At 41.3% G+C, this 18,457-nt stretch overlaps 1 protein-coding gene across 3 annotated transcripts in view; it reads left to right on the top strand.

Moving 5' to 3' along the window:
• The window catches only part of LOC138749500 (E3 ubiquitin-protein ligase NEDD4-like), a 266,638-nt gene that overhangs the window by 41,395 nt on the left and 206,786 nt on the right, over nucleotides 1-18,457 (top strand). Inside the window, exon 2 of one of the 3 annotated variants that reach the window (XM_069910913.1) lies at nucleotides 12,090-12,158. The exons of the other annotated variants lie outside the window; for them this stretch is intronic. Coding sequence (XP_069767014.1) covers nucleotides 12,133-12,158 — 26 coding nt within the window. The 5' untranslated portion in view covers nucleotides 12,090-12,132. The remainder of the gene's footprint in view (nucleotides 1-12,089; nucleotides 12,159-18,457) is intronic. 3 annotated transcript variants of the gene reach the window in all.

Genomic DNA, 18,457 nt, shown 5'->3' with positions numbered 1-18,457 from the left:
CCTATTCTTCCACTGCCCTGAGCCTGGTTTGCTTTGGTTACTTTGTTTAATCTTCCACTCTTTCAGAGTAGTAAAGAGTTCCATTTGTATCTACGCAGATGTTGAAAATGCTTAATTTAAATGTCCCTTCATTTGTTATCTTAGGATGAGAAGTGTAATGCTGTCTCATGGCTCTGACTCTCTCAGTATGGTGTGCTTGACTGGGAAAGGGGAGTCCTTGATGTTGGCTAGAATTCATTTGGGATCTAGTTTGTAGACATGGGTCTGTTGTAAATAATATTAACATGAGCGATTGGGAGAGAGGAGCAGTTACCTTGGATGCTTGCACAACAACATAACTAGGAGCGGGGTCAGCCATCTGATGCGTAGAGCTTACTTCACCATTCAGTAAGATCATGGCTAATATGCCCATGGACTCAATCCCACTGACCCACCTTTTACCCATAACCTTTAATTCTCCAACTACACAAACATCCCTCTCTTGTATATGTTTAATGAGTTTACCTCTACCACCTTGTTGGGGAGAGAAATCCATAAGTTCACTGCTCTGTGGTAAAAGCCATTCTTCCTTATCTCTGACATAAATTTACTCCCTGAATCTTGAGGCTATCTCCTCCACTTTCCTGTCTATCTTATCTATCCCTTTCATAATTTTATTTGTTTCTATAAGATCTCCTCTCATTCTTCTGAATTCCAGCGAATATAGTCCCAGATGACTTGATCTCTACTCATAGGCTAACCTCTCATCTCCGAAATCAACCTGGTGAACCTCCTCTGCACCACCTCGTTGTTACCAACGTTGTTCTCTATCTGCCAGACCCTTGTCCATTTACTTAACTCCAACTCTCTGCAGACTCTCCATATCCTCTGCGCAGTTTGATTTTCCACATTGTGTAGTGCCATCAGCAATCTTTCATATGCTCCCTCTTTCAAATCATTGATGTATATTGTTAACATCTGTGGGACCTGCAGATTTCAGATTTATTGACAGACTATATACAATTCTGAGATTCATTTTTCCTGCAGGCGCGACAGAATTACCACTAATTGGTAGTGCAAAAAATAAACTATGCAGTGTAAACATGTAAACAAATAAACGAACTGCAAGCAGATAACTAGTGTGAAAAACTGCAATACAGAGAGAACAAGAAAATCAATGAAGTGCACAAGTAAGAGTTCTTAAATTAGTCTCTGATTGAGTTTGTCGTTGAGGAGTCTGATGGTGGAGCGGTAGCAGCTGTTCCTGATCTTGGTGGTGTGAGTCTTGTGGCACTGACCCATGCGGTAGCTAGTTCACCGTTGATAGCCAACAGGAGAACCACCCATTTATCCCAATGTTCTCTTGGTTAACACCAAACTTTATGCATCCTTTTCTTAAGGATGCATTTTTTTGTGGAGTACTTCATTTAACACCTTGTAGAAATCCAAGTTTACCACACCCTCCTGTTCCTCTCTACCCACTGCACTCATATCCCCAAGGAACTCCAGTGCATTAGTTAAATTGGACCTTTCCTTCCTAAATCCATGCTGCGACTGCCTGATGGAATAGTTTCTATCCTGTTCCTGTTCATTTCACTGTTTCTATTCAGTCTGGACTTGAAATGGTCATAAATGAAACATCTAAAAGATATCATTTTAATATCGCAGGGTTTTGAGTTAAATTTGGCGTGTTATTTTGCCATGTTGTGTGTCAAATGTTGGAAATGGTATTCTTTCAAGAATTATGTCAATATTGAAGGTTTTGTGAGGTGCAATTTCAGCTCCCTCTGAAGCAAGCTGAGCTTCCATGAAGTATGGGGCTAGATCATACTGTACTTTCCTCTTGCACAGATCTGTCAGCAGGGAGCCTTCCCACTCACACTTGCATTTTCTAGATGGCCATTTGCACTTGAAGGGGATTTCAGGATCACTGATGTAAAAAGCTTTCGAGTCTCAGATTAAATCATTCAACAATTTTAAAAAAAGACATTTAATTAAAATGTCACAAAATGCCTAAAATTAAAAACACGAATTAAAATAATTCAAACAGTGACATGCACTTTGTGGATGATGTACATGACTCCTCTCAGCACATTAATCGTGCTCCACTGCTGGTCTCGTGTGCTTCAGATGCCATTCATAGTAAGATCATAATATCGAATGATTTTTGCTCATTATCTGACTTGTGGGTAACATCAGCATGTTAAAATAGATCCTGTTGGTAACTTGGGAATAGCCTGTAATTGAAAACAGATGGGCATTTGCCCATGTTTGGAAATATTATGGTAGGCAAGTAGCTAGATGTTAACATTGTTGTTAAAGAGATTGGAAGTGAATGGGAGATCCAGGTTGTGTTATATTGCTCTAGGACCTAAAGTTGTAGCCTTTAGTTTAAGAATTGAGTGTGTGCATTTTGACAGAATAAACATCTGTTTATTTTGGTGTTACCTCCAGTGATGAAAAGATGTATGACTGCAGAAACTGCACACAATTCTAAATTCTACCGTAATTTATTTAAAACATTTTTTAAAATTTAGACATAAAGCATGGTAACATTCCCTCTCTGCCCTCGAGCCTGTGCTGCTCAATTATACCCAATTAACCTACAATCCTTGGTACATTTTGAAGGGTGAGAAGAAACTGGACCCCCTGGGGGAAACCCATACAGGCACAGAGAGAACATACAAACTTAAAGTCAGAGCAGGATTCAAACCCAAGTCTAGATCGCGTTGTGCTAACCGCTACGCCAGGGGCACCTAGGCACGGAATCCCCCGCCAATATTATTTGTACATCAGTGGGGGGGGGGGGGAGTGGTGGCGCTGGTTGGGAGGGGGCGGTGGGTGGCACTGGCTGGGGATGGTGCCGCTACCAAAATATAAAGAACTCACAACTCTCTTCTCCGCTCCATCCACCCTCCCTCATCCTCTCGTTCGGACTCAACTTTTAAAAGTCCGAAGCCAAATACAACATGGTGACCACCAAGGCCAATTCTCGTGCAAGATTGGCCACTACTGCCATAGGCACAATTTTCCATAGTTACGTACCTGATTTCCACTGCAAAAGTTCAATTGCCCCCCTCCCTTCGACCCCCAGGCATTTAACGACCCCTTGGATAGTCCCATCGACCCCAGGTTGATACTGAGCACTTGGGAGACCCCTGCACTACGCTAACTGGGCCGCCCCTTCAAATATATAATTTTGTAAATATTTTGGAAAGTGCTACATTCAAAAAAATTTTTTTTTCTCTAAAATTATACATACTGACATTTAAAATATATAATATATTAAACTTTTTCTCACACACAACAAACAAAAACAAAACAAAATAGTCCCTCCCTCCCTCCTCCTCTTCCATATATACAGATCCGTTAATCGTCAGAGCTTATATATATTTTAAGTATATAGAGTCTTATTCTTGGCTTGGCTTCGCGGACGAAGATTTATGGAGGGGTAATGTCCACGTCAGCTGCAGGCTCGTTTGTGGCTGACAAGTCCGATGCGGGACAGGCAGACACAGTTCCAGCGGTTGCAAGGGAAAATTGGTTGGTTGGGGTTGGGAGTTGGGTTTTTCCTCCTTTGTCTTTTGTCAGTGAGGTGGGCACTGCGGTCTCCTTCAAAGGAGGTTGCTGCCCGCCGAACTGTGAGGCGCCAAGATGCACGGTTTGAGGCGATATCAGCCCACTGGCGGTGGTCAATGTGGCAGGCACCAAGAAATTTCTTTAGGCAGTCCTTGTACCTCTTCTTTGGTGTACCTTTGTCACGGTGGCCAGTGGAGAGCTCGCCATATAACACGATCTTGGGAAGGCGATGGTCCTCCATTCTGGAGACGTGACCTACCCAGCGCAGTTGGATCTTCAGCAGCGTGGATTCGATGCTGTCGACCTCTGCCATCTCGAGTACTTCGATGTTAGGGATGAAGTCGCTTCAATAAATATTGAGGATGGAGCGGAGACAACGCTGGTGGAAGCGTTCTAGGAGCCGTAGGTGATGCCAATAGATGACCCATGATTCGGAGCCGAACAGGAGTGTGGGTATGACAACGGCTCTGTATGCATTTTTGTATATATAATAGTTTTATACCTTTTTTGTTCCTTTTTATTACTGTATCAGGGCCCTATGTGGTCCAGGTGTGGCTGCCAGACCTTTAAAAAAGTTTCGTATTTATTCTTTAAATATATGTGATTTTTTTTCTATCGGTATGCAGCTGTTCATTTCCACAGTCCATCTTGCTATGAGTAGAGGGGAATCGTACTTCCAAGTGATTGTGATACATTTTTTTGCTACCGCCAGTGCTATGTTTATAAATGAGATTTGCTATTTGATCAATTTGTCACTTATTTCCATATTTATTTTTAGATATACAGCATGGTAATGTACTCTTTTGGCCCTCAAGTCCATGCTGCCCAATTGCATCCAATTAACCTACAATCCTCAGTACATTTTGAAGGGTGGGAGGAAAATGGAGCAGAGATATGGGGTTTCCTAATAGATATAACGCCTGCAAGCTCACACCAAGACACAAGAGAAACTTGTCCGTGAACTACTCTTTGCAGACGATGCCGCTTTAGTTGCCCATTCAGAGCCAGCTCTTCAGCGCTTGACGTCCTGTTTTGCGGAAACTGCCAAAATGTTTGGCCTGGAAGTCAGCCTGAAGAAAACTGAGGCCCTCCATCAGCCAGCTCCCCACCATGACTACCAGCCCCCCCACATCTCCATCGGGCACACAAAACTCAAAACGGTCAACCAGTTTACCTATCTCGGCTGCACCATTTCATCAGATGCAAGGATCGACAATGAGAAAGACAACAGACTCGCCAAGGCAAATAGCGCCTTTGGAAGACTACACAAAAGAGTCTGGAAAAACAACCAACTGAAAAACCTCACAAAGATAAGCGTATACAGAGCCATTGTCATACCCACACTCCTGTTCGGCTCCGAATCATGGGTCCTCTACCGGCATCACCTACGGCTCCTAGAATGCTTCCACCAGCGTTGTCTCCGCTCCATCCTCAACATCCATTGGAGCGCTTTCATCCCTAACGTCGAAGTACTCGAGATGGCAGAGGTCGACAGCATCGAGTCCACGCTGCTGAAGATCCAGCTGCGCTGGGTGGGTCACGTCTCCAGAATGGAGGACCATCGCCTTCCCAAGATCGTGTTATATGGCGAGCTCTCCACTGGCCACCGTGACAGAGGTGCACCAAAGAAAAGGTACAAGGACTGCCTAAAGAAATCTCTTGGTGCCTGCCACATTGACCACCGCCAGTGGGCTGATATCGCCTCAAACCGTGCATCTTGGCGCCTCACAGTTTGGCGGGCAGCAACCTCCTTTGAAGAAGACCACAGAGCCCACCTCACTGACAAAAGGCAAAGGAGGAAAAACCCAACCCCAACCAACCAATTTTCCCCTGCAGCCGCTGCAACTGTGTCTGCCTGTCCCGCATCGGACTTATCAGCCACAAACGAGCCTGCAGAAGACGTGGACTTTTACCCCCTCCATAAATCTTCGTCCGCGAAGCCAAGCCAAAGAACTCCAGGTTGCCTGTGAAGGCCACTCCTATTATCCTGGTTAATTTTCTGTGATTACTTGCCAAAGTGGCCTCATTTTCATGAATGACCACATGGCATGTAAAAAAAAAGTTCCTGTCTCAGTTCCTGACATCTGAAACACATCTCTGAAATTTCAACTTTTGATCTATGTAACTTTTGTCGGGTAAGATATAACTGGTGTAAAGGTTAAAACCTTATGTTTTTTAACTCTTAGTTAATTTTGTGCCTATCTCTTTAGGAGAACTATTGTTGTCATAGTGACTATGATGTAATATTTCATAATATCCACCAAGACTAACAACTTGCTCATTATTCAACGAGATGTAGAGGAAGTGTGAGCATGAGAAATTTTTCTTTAAATTGTGTTTCTCTTTAAATACCTTTTCTGTCTATCTCTTTAAATACCATTATATATCTCTTTATGATTTGAGCTTTATATACTTTTTGTATCTCTATCATACTTTATGAATAACATTGCTATGAAAGTCTTAAAGCGAAACTATGCAAAATTTTTGTGTTTTATCAGTGAATTAAAGCTACATAAAGCAGCAGTTACAGAGTTGGATTTATTGGATAAAAGAGACTGAAATTTGGAATATCGTAGCTCACGCTTTTGGAAGATGATACTTTGAAATTAGGATATATTAGAATAAGGAAGGTGTCATCTATATTTTGATTCAAAGAAAAAATTAATTGTGAACTTTGGAAGAAAGGCTTGTAAAATTTGTCTAAAAGAATTAACAGCCAGAATTTAAAGCAAGCAACATCTACACTGTAATGATAGAATATTCCAGAAGCCTCTGTAGGAACCTGTCTGTGAATTGCACAGTTTGAATTTGAGTCAAGGTCTGGCCAGACACCTGTGACCTTGAAAAGATAAGCCAGAGTTTTGGCAGCAGAATTGGCAGAAAGCCCAGAATGTTGTTATAAACATCAGAAAAGTAAGCTCGTGTGCATATCCACAGAGAAAATTCAGCCAGCAACAGCTCTCTGAAAGGGACCACGTAGATATAAATTTGTTTGCAGTTCCCAGGAACCAGGAGAAACCAGAGGAAGTCAGGTTGCAGTGTGAAGAACCCAAGATGAACAAAAAGTCTTGTCGGGCTAAAGACCTCAAGTAAACAACTTCTGTCAAAGAACTGTTTGGTTGTGTGTTGAGCCAGCAAAATGGACCGACGATACTTGGCAGGAGGTTGGAGCCAGTAGCCAAATAAGAAATGGCTTTAACTACCAAGCAAGAAGAGGACTCTGTCAAGCCCTCATTAGCTGGATTAAAGATTAGTGGAACTGGAACAGATGAATGTATGTTGCCAAGTCCCACTGGTACTGTACCAAGTGAAATGCAGAAGATGGAGACTCAATCAGTGGTATCTGAAAGTTCAGACGTGAATCCTGATGATAGTATTTTCATGGTTATGAGCGCAGGAAGATCTTCAAAGGCATCTAGAGCAAGTACAGCTTTGCGTACTTTAAGCAGATCAGCAATGTATGCTGAAGTGCAAGCAGATGTGGCAGCTGTCTGTGCACAAGAACAGTGGTTGGAGAAAAGATATGCTTTAGAGGATCGGGAGGTTCAAATCAAGAAACAGCAAGAAGAAGAAAATAGATTACTGAATAGGGGAAAGAAATGACTGGCGCTTGAGGAACAACGTGCTTTGAATCTGGCCAAAGTGAAAGCATCAGCTCAGGCTTCTGCAAGATTTGTCACTCAACGTGACAAACCCAAAAGGTTAGCACCTGACCTTCCAGCCAGACAATGGGTAACACAACCACAAGAAAAGAATGCACTTGAGCAAGGAGCCATGGGTGTCGCTGCTAGTGCTCAGACCACAATGACCAATGCTATGGAAAGAACTCACAACATTCAATCTCTCCAGAGCACACAATATAAGGATCTTCCCAAGAGGAGAGTAATTTAAAAAAGTTCAACCCTGTGAGTTGATCATATTCAACCATTGATGTCTCTTCATGTTGCTGGAGAACAAATTACAACTCAAGGTCTTACACCTGTGGCACCAGTTCAAGATCAGTTTTCTCCATTCACCTTGAGACAACCAGTCACAAGCCAAGGTGGACAAGACAATATAATATCATTCATAGCAAAACAAAATGAAATCTGTGTTATCTTAGCGCAGGAACAAGGTTCATACGGTTTACCCAAGAAGGAAATTCCAGTTTTTAATGGAGATCCAATACAATATCCGACGTTCATGAAATCTTTTGAAAATCACATTGAAAGTAGTACTAAAAATGCTAAAGATCATCTTTATTACTTGGAACAATATACTGGAGGACAAGTGAAAAACTTAGTTGAAAGTTGCCAATATATGGATCCAGAGCAAGGTTTTAAAAAGGAAAAAGAATTATTACATCATCATTATGGGAATGAACATAAAATTGCAAGGGCCCACGTAGACAAGATTCTTTCTTGGTCAGCAATAAAATCAGAGGATGCAAAGGCTTTACAAGTGTATGCACTCTTTCTGAGAGGGTGTTGTGTTTTATCAATGAATTAAAGCTACATAAACTTTTGTAAATGTCTGGCAGCCACACCTGGACCACATAGGGCCCTGATACAATAATAAAAAGGAACAAAAAAGGTATAAAAGTATTTTTTTTATATATATATATATATCTTGCCAAAACATTTGCAAGAGCTGAATTTGCTTGCTAATTTGTTGATTATTGTAAACAAATTGCCTCATAAGTTGAAGGATTTATGGGGAATCAAAGTTGCAGAGCTTAAGATGCTTCCTGAAAAGGACACTGCTTTTGAGGATGTTGTACAATTTTTGTAATGGCATGTGCATATTAACTCTACCAGTATTTGGAAATATTAAGGATACTTCAATAGTTCCTAAGTCTAAGTCATTGTCTCAATAGAAACCAAAGGGAAATACCTTTGTTACTGCTGTGTCAGATACAAGTACAAGAAAGAACAAGGAAATAGAGAAGTAAGAGCAGAGTGTTCAGGAAAGCTGTTTGTATTGTAAAAATAAGATTGCTTTAGAAAGATGTTAACAATTGGAGAAAAAGTCGCATGATGAGAAATTAACCTTTTTAAAGAATAATGGATTGTGTTTTAGCTGCTTGTGTGAAGGATACATCAGCAAAACCTGTAAAAAGCGACTCAGTTTGTGATATATGCAGTTTAAAGCATCCCAAGTTACTGCATACTCAACGAAGTAAAGTTGAGAAGGAAGTCAAACAATCTGAATCCAAAACTAAAGACACAGTCAGAGAAGAATTCAGCTTCGGTTCAGACAAACAGTCTTACTGGGGCCGGTGACAAAACACTCTCAATAGTTCCTGTTCAGGTTAAAGCTTAAAAATGGGGTCTTCATTACACATTTTTTGATCCAGGAAGTACCGCGTCATTTTGTACTTATGAATTAATGAATAAACAATCTTCATGGAAAAAGATCGCAGATTTTATTGAAGATAATGATGAAAAGAACATTGAAGCTGGATTGAATAGCAATGAATTTTGCAATCTTCTAAGTGTATATACTCAGAAGACTATGCCTGTGAATAAGGAGAATATTCCATGTCAGGATGATATCAGCCAGTGGGCTCATTTAAAAGATGTTTGCTTACCTAAGATTGATGCCATGATCAAGATGTTAATTGGATTAGATGTACCAAAGGCTCTCGAACCTCTGGAAATAATGAGTCAAAATGAGGATCTTGTGCTGTGAGAATGTTGCTTGGATGGACAATTAATGGACCATTAGGAGGAAAAATGAATAATGATCAAGGAGACGTGGAATGTGACCGTCACAGAATTTCAGTTGATCTGTGGGAACAACCGTTTAAAATTGATTTTCCTGAATGTCCCAAAGATGTTCAAGAACCTTCAAAGGAGGACACAGTTTCTGGATTTAGTTTCAAATTCTGTTAAACATGTTGATGGTCATACTGTATAGCATTACCTTTGAAGAAGAGAGAAATTTGAATGCCAGATAATAAAATAATTTCAAAACAGCTCATGCTGGATTTAAAGAGAAAATTTAAGAGAAATTCTTCCTTTCATTTGGAATATGCAAATGTCATGTTGGACATGATAGTCAAGGGTTATGTAGAAAAGAGAGCAGAAAATGGTAAAAATAAGTGGTATTTACCTCATCATGGAGTTATGTATCCACAAAAGAAGAAACTTCATGTAGTATTCGACTGTGGAGCATCATTTCAAGGAGTTTCATTGAATTCTCAACTTCTCTAAGGTCCAGACTGAACCAGTTCTTTAATATGTGTTCTGTAAGATTTTATAAAGAGCCCATTGTAATTGCTGCAAAAAAATACTATCAGAAGGTACAGATTCTTTACCATTGTTATGGTGCCTAATGGAGATTATAGTAAAGACATGATTGAATCCAGAATGACCTCAAAATCTGGAAGAGTTAAAAGAAATTTCAATGGAGGATATCTAATGAAAATGATCTGATCACGCTATTACTCTTCATGGTTTCATTTGAAAAAGGCTGTAGAATGGATTCTTAGGTTAAAAACTATGCTTTTAAATCGTATCAAGAAAGAGAATGTGAAGACTCAAAAGAGCTGTTACCTAACAGTTGATGAGTTGACGAATACTGAATTGGAAATGATTAATTTTTGTTAGAAAAAGGCGTTTGATAATGAGATATCAAAATTGAAGAAGAATCTGAATGTTACAAAAACAAGTCGGGTTTACAAGCTAAATCCTATTGTAGATGATGTATTGAGAATAGAAGGAAGATTGGAAAAAGCAGTAATGTCAGAAGAGTTAAAAAACAAGGTTTTAAGCTTTATACTCCGGCCCCTAATTATTATAATAGATATTAATTACTATTTTGTGCCTATCTCTTTAAGAGAGCTATAGTGTTACCATATTGTTGTAATATGTTGTACAATATATTGTAATATCCGCGCAGACTAACGGACAGGCTCATTATTCTATGAGATGTAGAGGAAGCGTGAGCACGAGAATTTTTTCTTTGAATCTTGTTTCTCTTAAATATTTTTAAAATCTCTTTAATGATATTTTCTGTGCATCTCTTTAAATACAGTTATATATTTCTTTAAAGTTTGAACTTTAAATAGACATTATATATGTCTATTGAAAGTTTGAACTTTAAATAGACATTTTATATGTCTATTGTACAGTAAGTAATTTGTTATTCATCGTATCATTGGCCTTTTTGTATTTTTGTTTTAATTGTTCAAAGGACTTAAAGTTCCTTCCGTGTCATAATCCTTGATATATTTTGTACCTTTGTCATACAACAAATTTAATATTCTATTGCCCATGTTCATAGGCAATAACACATTTTTACACAATGGTGCTTTTATTGATATCCCTTGATATTTTTCCTATACATTCATTAATTTCTTGCCAAGTTCTAATCATATGTATTAGAATAGGGTTATCTGTCTTTTTCTTTAGTATTTGAAACTCCATGTACAGATAAAGTCCTTTGTTTCCCCCTTCTCCATTGAGTACATTCCCACTTGAACCCAAGACAGGGGGTTGTCTTCAGTGAGAAACTGCGAGAAACCTAGCCTGTGGAGCTTTTTGAAATCTGGAAATCTAAGTCCTTCCAGCCCATATTCCCATGTCAGTTTTTCCAGTGCAATTCTTTGTACCTTATTATTCCCTTGGAACTGTCTAACATGTTTGTTTAGTAGCTTTGAAAAGTTTTTAGGTAATGGAATAGACAGTGATTGAAAAAGGTATTGCAGTCTTGGCATCACTTTCATTTTTATGCAGTTAACCCTTCCCACTAAAGAAATTGGTCAATCTTTCCATTTCTGTAGGTCTCTATCTTCCCAAGATAAGGAACATAATTTAGTTGGTACAGATTTTGCAAGTTATTGTCAGTTGCTATTCCAAGTTATTTTATTCCATCCGTCTTCCTTTTTGGTATCTTTCATATTCAAAATTTGTTAATGGCATGATCTCACTTTTATCCATATTTATTTTGAGGTCTGATATTCTTCCATATTTTTCTAGTGTTACTTGTAATTTTTCTAAATGTTTAGGTGGTTCTGATAGGTATAATATTCATTGGCGAATGGAGGGTGATGGTGTTGCTGTCAATAGCAACATGAGATTTTTTTTTTCTTTTACTCTGTTACTTAGTAGTATATCTTACTTTACTCTTTTTCTGTACTTTTTTTGTCTTTGGATTGTCAGGTGGGCTGAGGGGGAACACGAAGTTAAGTGGTAGAGGTTCGTGGAACAAGCTGATGGAAGTAGAGTGATTGAATTAAAATGGGTAAATTGATAAAACTTTTTCATTTTAATTTTTAAAATAATTTTTTAATTTTTCACACTATGACCCATATCAACCAAAATATGTACAAACTTTTCTCATTAAATTTACTCCCTTTTTTTCCCTTTTCCTCCCTCCCCTATATCCACCCCCCTTCAAAATCCATAAATATTCAACATATACAATATAGTAAAACCATAAAACAATATCTTCACACAAAGGAAAATAAACAAGAAAAATGCATCATCTATTTATTACACACTGAATCTAGTCATTTTGTCTTCTTATCATTTTCATTCTCATTTTAGGGGATGGAGGTCGTAGGCAAGGTCTCTCTGATATGTTCCATGTATGGTTCCCACATTTGTTCAAACATGGTAACTTTATTTTTTAAATTATATGCTATTTTTTTCCAATGGAATACATTTATTAATTTCCATGTACCATTGTGTATTCTCATGCTCTCTTCCATTTTCCAAGTTAACATTATACATTTTTTTGCTATCGCTAAGGCTGTCGTAATGAATTTTTTTCGCACTTTATCCAATTTGAGGCCTAATTCTCTACTTCTTATGTTACTTAAAAGAAATATCTCTGGTTTTTTTGGTATGTTATTTTTTGTAATTTTATTTAGTATCTGATTTAGTTCTTCCCAAAATGTATTCACTTTCGTACATGCCCAAGTTGCACATAATGTTGTTCCCATTTTCTTCTTACAGCGAAAACATCTATCCGATAATGTTGAATCCCATTTTTAAAAATTTTTGAGGACTAATATATACCCTGTGTAACCAATTATACTGTATCATGCGTAACCTTATGTTTATTGTATTCTTCATAGTTCTAGAACATAACTTTTCCCGTACTTCATTTTTTATCTTTATGTTTAGATCCTTTCCCCACTTCTGCTTAGGTTTATAGTTTATTTCATTTTCCTTATCTTGCAGCTTAATGTACATGTTGGTTATAAATCTTAATTATCATTATGTCTGTAATTACATATTCAAAGCTGCTTCCTTCAGGTAATCTCAAGCTGTTTCCCAATTTATCCTTTAAATAAGCTTTTAATTGATGATATGCAAACATTGTACCATGAGTTATTCCATATTTGTACTTCAAGTGTTCAAATGTTAATAAATTATTTCCCAAAAAACAATTTTCTATTCTTTTGATTCCTTTTCTCTCTCATTCTCTAAAGGAAAGGTGTTCTATTGTAAAAGGGATTAGTGGATTTTGCGTCAATAATAATTTCGGTATTTGATAATTTATTTTTTTTCTTTCTAAGTGGATCTTCTTCCTTTTCTTCTTCTTCTTTCTTTGGCTTGGCTTTGCGGACGAAGATTTATGGAGGGGTAATGTCCACGTCAGCTGCAGGCTCGTTTGTGGCTGACAAGTCCGATGCGGGACAGGCAGACACGGTTGCAGCGGTTGCAAGGGAAAATTGGTTGGTTGGGGTTGGGTGTTGGGTTTTTCCTCCTTTGTCTGTCAGCCTTGTCTAGCATGGTTCTGATGTTCCAGCATGCTAGCTTGAGTTTGTGAGCATCTTTTGAGGGGGAGGACGTGGACATGTCCTCGGGCCTGCGCAAAGGAGCTTTTAGGTGGAGTGCAATGTGCGCAGAACCGGCCCCACCCTTTACACCCATGGTTCATGTGCCGTGGCCAAGCAAGCTGGGACGTGGCAGCGAGGTCCTTGGGTCGTAGGTTTTATATCGGAGTGGCCTTCTCCTATGCAGGTTTCTTAGCCGGGCTGGAGGGGCCTGCCTCCCCTCCTAGGTCGGACCATACCTGGTCGCAATCCAACCTGTTGGCCTCCGCCTGCTTCTCAGGGCCTCCACCTGCTTCACTCTGCCGAGGCCGGGGCCACCGCCTCCCCCTCGCTTCTTCCCGAACCGGGGCTTCTGCCTGCCTCACTCTACTGAGGCCGGGGCCGCCGCCTCCCTCTTGCTTTTGCCCGAATCGGGGCCGCTGCCGCCTACCTTCTGCTCGCATTGTGGCCGGGGCCGCCACCGCCTTCCCTGTGCCCGAACCGGGGCTGCCGCCTCCTTCTTTCTGCCCGGACCAGGGCCTCCGCCTGCTTCGCTCTGCCAAGGCCGGGGCCACTGCCTCCCCCTCGCTTCTGCCTGGATCGGGGCCGCCGCTGCCTACCTTCTGTTCGGACTGGGGCCGGGGCCGCTGCCACCTACCCTCTGCCCGAACCTGGGCCGGGGCCGCCGCTGCCTTCCCTGTGCCCGGACCCGGGCCGCCGCCGCCTTCCCTGTGCCCGGACCCGGGCCGCTGCCTCCTTCTTTCTGCCCGGACCGGGGCCTCCGCCTGCTTCGCTCTGCCAAGGCTGGGGCCACCGCCTCCCCTCGCTTCTGCCCGGACTGGGGCTGGGGCCGCTGCCGCCTACCCTCTGCCCGAACCGGGGCCGGGGCCGCCGCTGCCTTCCCTGTGCCCGGACCGGGGCTGCCGCCGCCTCCTTTCTGCCTGGACCAGGGCCTCCACCTGCTTCGCTCTGCCAAGGCCGGGGCCACCGCCTCCCCCTCGCTTCTGCACGGACCGGGGCCGCCGCCGCCTACCTTCTGCTCGCATTGTGGCCGGGGCCGCCACCGCCTTCCCTGTGCCCGGACCGGGGCTGCCACCTCCTTCTTTCTGCCCGGACCGGGGCCTCCGCCTGCTTCGCTCTGCCAAGGCCGGGACCACCGCCTCCCCCTCGCTTCTGCCCGGACCGGGGCCTCCGCCTGCCTCGATATCTATTACATTAGTAATAGTCTAATTTTGAGGACCAATTTTTAGGGTAAAATTGGGGAGGGGCTCGACTATTACACGCATACTACTTTTGACCTCCACACGTATGTAAATGATGCAGTACTGGTGAGTTTTAATATTGCACCAGCTTTTCATCCCACTTATAAAGTATATGTTCTGGAACCTTTTCCCCTATTTTATCTAGTTCTATCTTAGTCCAGTCTGGTAAAAATCTGATAAATACCTTAATTGTGCAGCTCTATAATAATTTCTAAAGTTTGGTCACTGCAAACCACCTTGAACCCTATCCAAGGTGAACACACGCAAGGTGGCGGGACAAGACAACATACCTGGTCAGGAACTGAAGGACTGTGCAGACCAATTGATTGAGGTGTTCACAGACATCAACACCTCTCTGTAGCAGTCCAACGGTGCCCAAGAAGGTGACAATGAAAGGCCTCAATAACTACTGTCTGTGGTACTGGCCACCATTATGAAATGTTTCAACTGTCATGTGATGGAACGCATCAAAGCACACCTCGAGAAGAGACTGTTCCATAGACGAAGCTATAGCCTTGTCACTTCACTCTGTCCTGGCCCACCTGGAGAAAGATGCCTCATACGCCAGGCTGCTGTTCATCGACTTCAGCTTGGCATTTAATATGATAATTCCCCAGAGACTGTTGGAGTAGCCATACTTGCTTTGACTCAATACCCCTCTTTGTAACTGGAATCTGGACTTCCTAATGGAAAGATCACAGTCGTTCTGAGTCAGTAGCAGAATATTGAGCACTGTTACCCTGAGCAATGATGCACCTCAGGGCTGTGTGCTCAGCCTACTCCTGTTCACACTACTGACCCACAACTGCATTGCCAGATCCAGCTCCAATAGTGTCATCAAGTTTGCAGATGTCACAACAGTCGTTGGCTTCATCAGGAACAATGATTATTTTACCATTAATGATTGATACGGACCAAACTGGTTTTATTAAAAATCATTGCTCTTATAACATACATCGATTATTGAATATCTTTTATTTATCTTCCACTCCAGCAACTGAATGTGTTCTTTTATTAGATGCCCGAAGGCTTTTGACTGGGTGGAATGGGAATATCTGTTTGCTACCTTAGGAAAATGTAATTTTGGTTGAGATTTTATTAAATGGATTAAACTATTATATTCATATCCTACGGCTTCAATTTGTACTAATTCACAACAATCAAAACTTTTTAGGTTTTAGGAGAAATTGGCAAGGTTGCCCTTTAAGTCCTTTGCTCTTTGATCTGGTATTGGAACTGCTAGAAGTTGCTCTTTGTGAGAGAAGAGATTTTACTGGGATAACCAGGAATAGAGTTGAACATAAAGTTTCTTTATATGCAGACAATCTTTTTCTCTTTATTTCAAATCCTGAGGGTTTTATACCAAAAATATTAACTTTATTTGCTCTATTTAGTCAGTTCTCAGGTTATAAATTAAATCTGCATAAAAGGGAAATATTACTCCTAAATAGGTATTTTTCAAGATATTCCAATTTCCCTTTTAAGATAGTATTACGAGCTCCGGTTTTAGTAAAATGGGATTATTACTGTAAGGGATAGTATAGGCAGGTGGGACTGAATAGTCAGTTAACATTTAACATTTCACACAAGCACAACACAAGTCACAGCTCAGTGATAATCTGATACATTGGAAGAACTGGGGCAAGGTTTGTCATAAGGCTGATCCAGAATTCGATACATTAGGCAAAGACATTGTGATTTTGCAAGGGAGAACCATTCTGGCTGCTGAAGAGAAAGCAGCTTTTTGAAGCAGCTCTTGTGACCAATCATTTAGTGGAATTCAGAGCAAAGCCGGCCCTGTAAATGACTGGGCCTTTTCAGTGGATTGACCTGTGCCAGGGAGGTCTTTTTGGGAAGCAAAGTGGTATATTTTGATTTTAACAGTGGAGGTCACTTGGAGAGACTGCTTCATTTTAAATGTGAATAGCAATGAAGATACTTGGAGAGACTGGCACCAGGGTCCTAGAAGCTTCATAGAGGCTGCCCAATTCGAGTCATGCCTACAAAAGGACCAAGAATGTTATGATCACAGCGAGAGTGGATGGACATTTCTTTGAAGGCAACGCAAGAAGAATTTGTGAATCTGTCGCGGCCACAACTGCAGATTTCCCATCAGTTCAACATTAATTCTGGGTATAAAATTTCAAAGGCCTACCCTTCAACATTGAATTTGAAAGACTGAAGTTTGAAGTAATTTTCTAGATTTTGACACCCCCACCCCCACACCTATCCACCCACCCACCCCCCTGGGGATAGACTATTCTTTAAGAGTTAGTCTTTTAAAATTAAACACACTGTTTTCGGGTTCATTGCATATTGCTGCTCATTACACGCAACAATAGTGAAGGATCAATTTAAATACCTGGAATTATAATTACTAGGAGTTATAAAAATCGATTGAAAGAAATACTTTTGGTATTATTTATAAGACTAAAGCATTATTATCGGGGTGGTCACCTTTATCCATTACAATGATTGGACGTATCAGTTTGATTAAAATTATAATTTTACCTAATTTTTTAATCTTTTTCACTCTTTACCAATTTTCATTCCTAAATCCTTTTTTAAAAATTCATTGGATTTATTTATTTCTTCATATATATGCCAAGGAAAACATCCTCATATAAATAAGGCTCATCTCCAAAAAACTAAAAGGAATGGGAGATTATCACTTCCAAATTTTAGAATTTATATTTTGGGGGCCTCAATATTCACAATTTGGTCAATGTTACATTTTGATAAATTAGTCGACTGCCCTTTGTGGGTAGAAATGGAATTGAAATTTTCTTTAAAAATCACCTATATTGATTATTTTAGTTTCTTTTTTAATCTTTTCCTTTTCTAAATTGACAGATAATCTGAGTATCAGGTAGAGGTTAATATAGGCATAATTTATGAAATTTTTTGGGTATCAAAATTTTCCTTTGCCAGCCCTATTATAGATCTTTTTCAACCTTCTTTATTAGACGCAGATTTTTATCAACAGGTTTTTAATGAACATAATTTTGCTTCTTTTGAACAATTGACAGTAGTAAATTGAACTATTATTTAAATAGGGAAAAGTTGCAACATGCAGTTGTGTAGAAAGACCTGGGAGTATTTGTGCATGACTCGCCAAATGATAGTTTGCAGGGCCAGTAGCAATTTCTATACTTGCTAAAATTGAAACATTTCCAGCTACGATATTTATAGGAGTGATTCCCAAAGTGGGCGCTGCTGCCCCCATGTGGATGGTGGAAAGAACCAAGGGGTCAGAGGGTCATGAGAAAAAAATGGGATGTGTGGAACCTTCAGTCTTGTTATTATTCAGTCTGCTGGAAAGTTTAATGAAGAGCCCTGGCCAGACTTGGGGTGGCAGTCGTGAGTAAAATAAATGGTGACAAGGTGTTTTCGTGAGAGTTGGTCTTCATGGCCCCATGTTGTACTTGCATCACCAACCTCCCCCACTCTGCTCAGCATCACTTCCACGAGCCCCACCACCATGCTCATCCCCATGCTCAACACCACCCCTATCCCCTCTGGGCCCCACCCCTAACCCCCGTCTGAACCCCACCCCTACCCTTACTGAGCCCCACCCCTACCCTCCCTGTCCCACCCCTACCCTCCCTGAGCCCCACCTCTACCCTCCCTGAACCCTACCCTCCCTGAGCCCCACCCCTACCCTCCCTGAGCCCCACCCCTACCCTCCCTGAGCCCCACCCCTATCCTCCCAGAGCCCCACTCCTACCCTCCCTGAGCCCCACCCCTACCCTCCCTGAGCCCCACTCCTACCCTTCCTGAGCCCCACCCCTACCCTCCCTGAGCCCCACCCCTACCCCCCTGAGCTCCACCCCGACCCCCCCTGAGCTCCACCCCGACCCCCCCTGAGCTCCACCCCGACCCCCCCTGA

Source organism: Narcine bancroftii, chromosome 14 (assembly GCF_036971445.1).
Source record: "Narcine bancroftii isolate sNarBan1 chromosome 14, sNarBan1.hap1, whole genome shotgun sequence".
NCBI classification, from domain to species: Eukaryota; Metazoa; Chordata; class Chondrichthyes; order Torpediniformes; family Narcinidae; genus Narcine; species Narcine bancroftii.
Note: the sequence above shows the minus strand (reverse complement) of the source record. Positions and strands in the feature narration are given on the sequence as shown.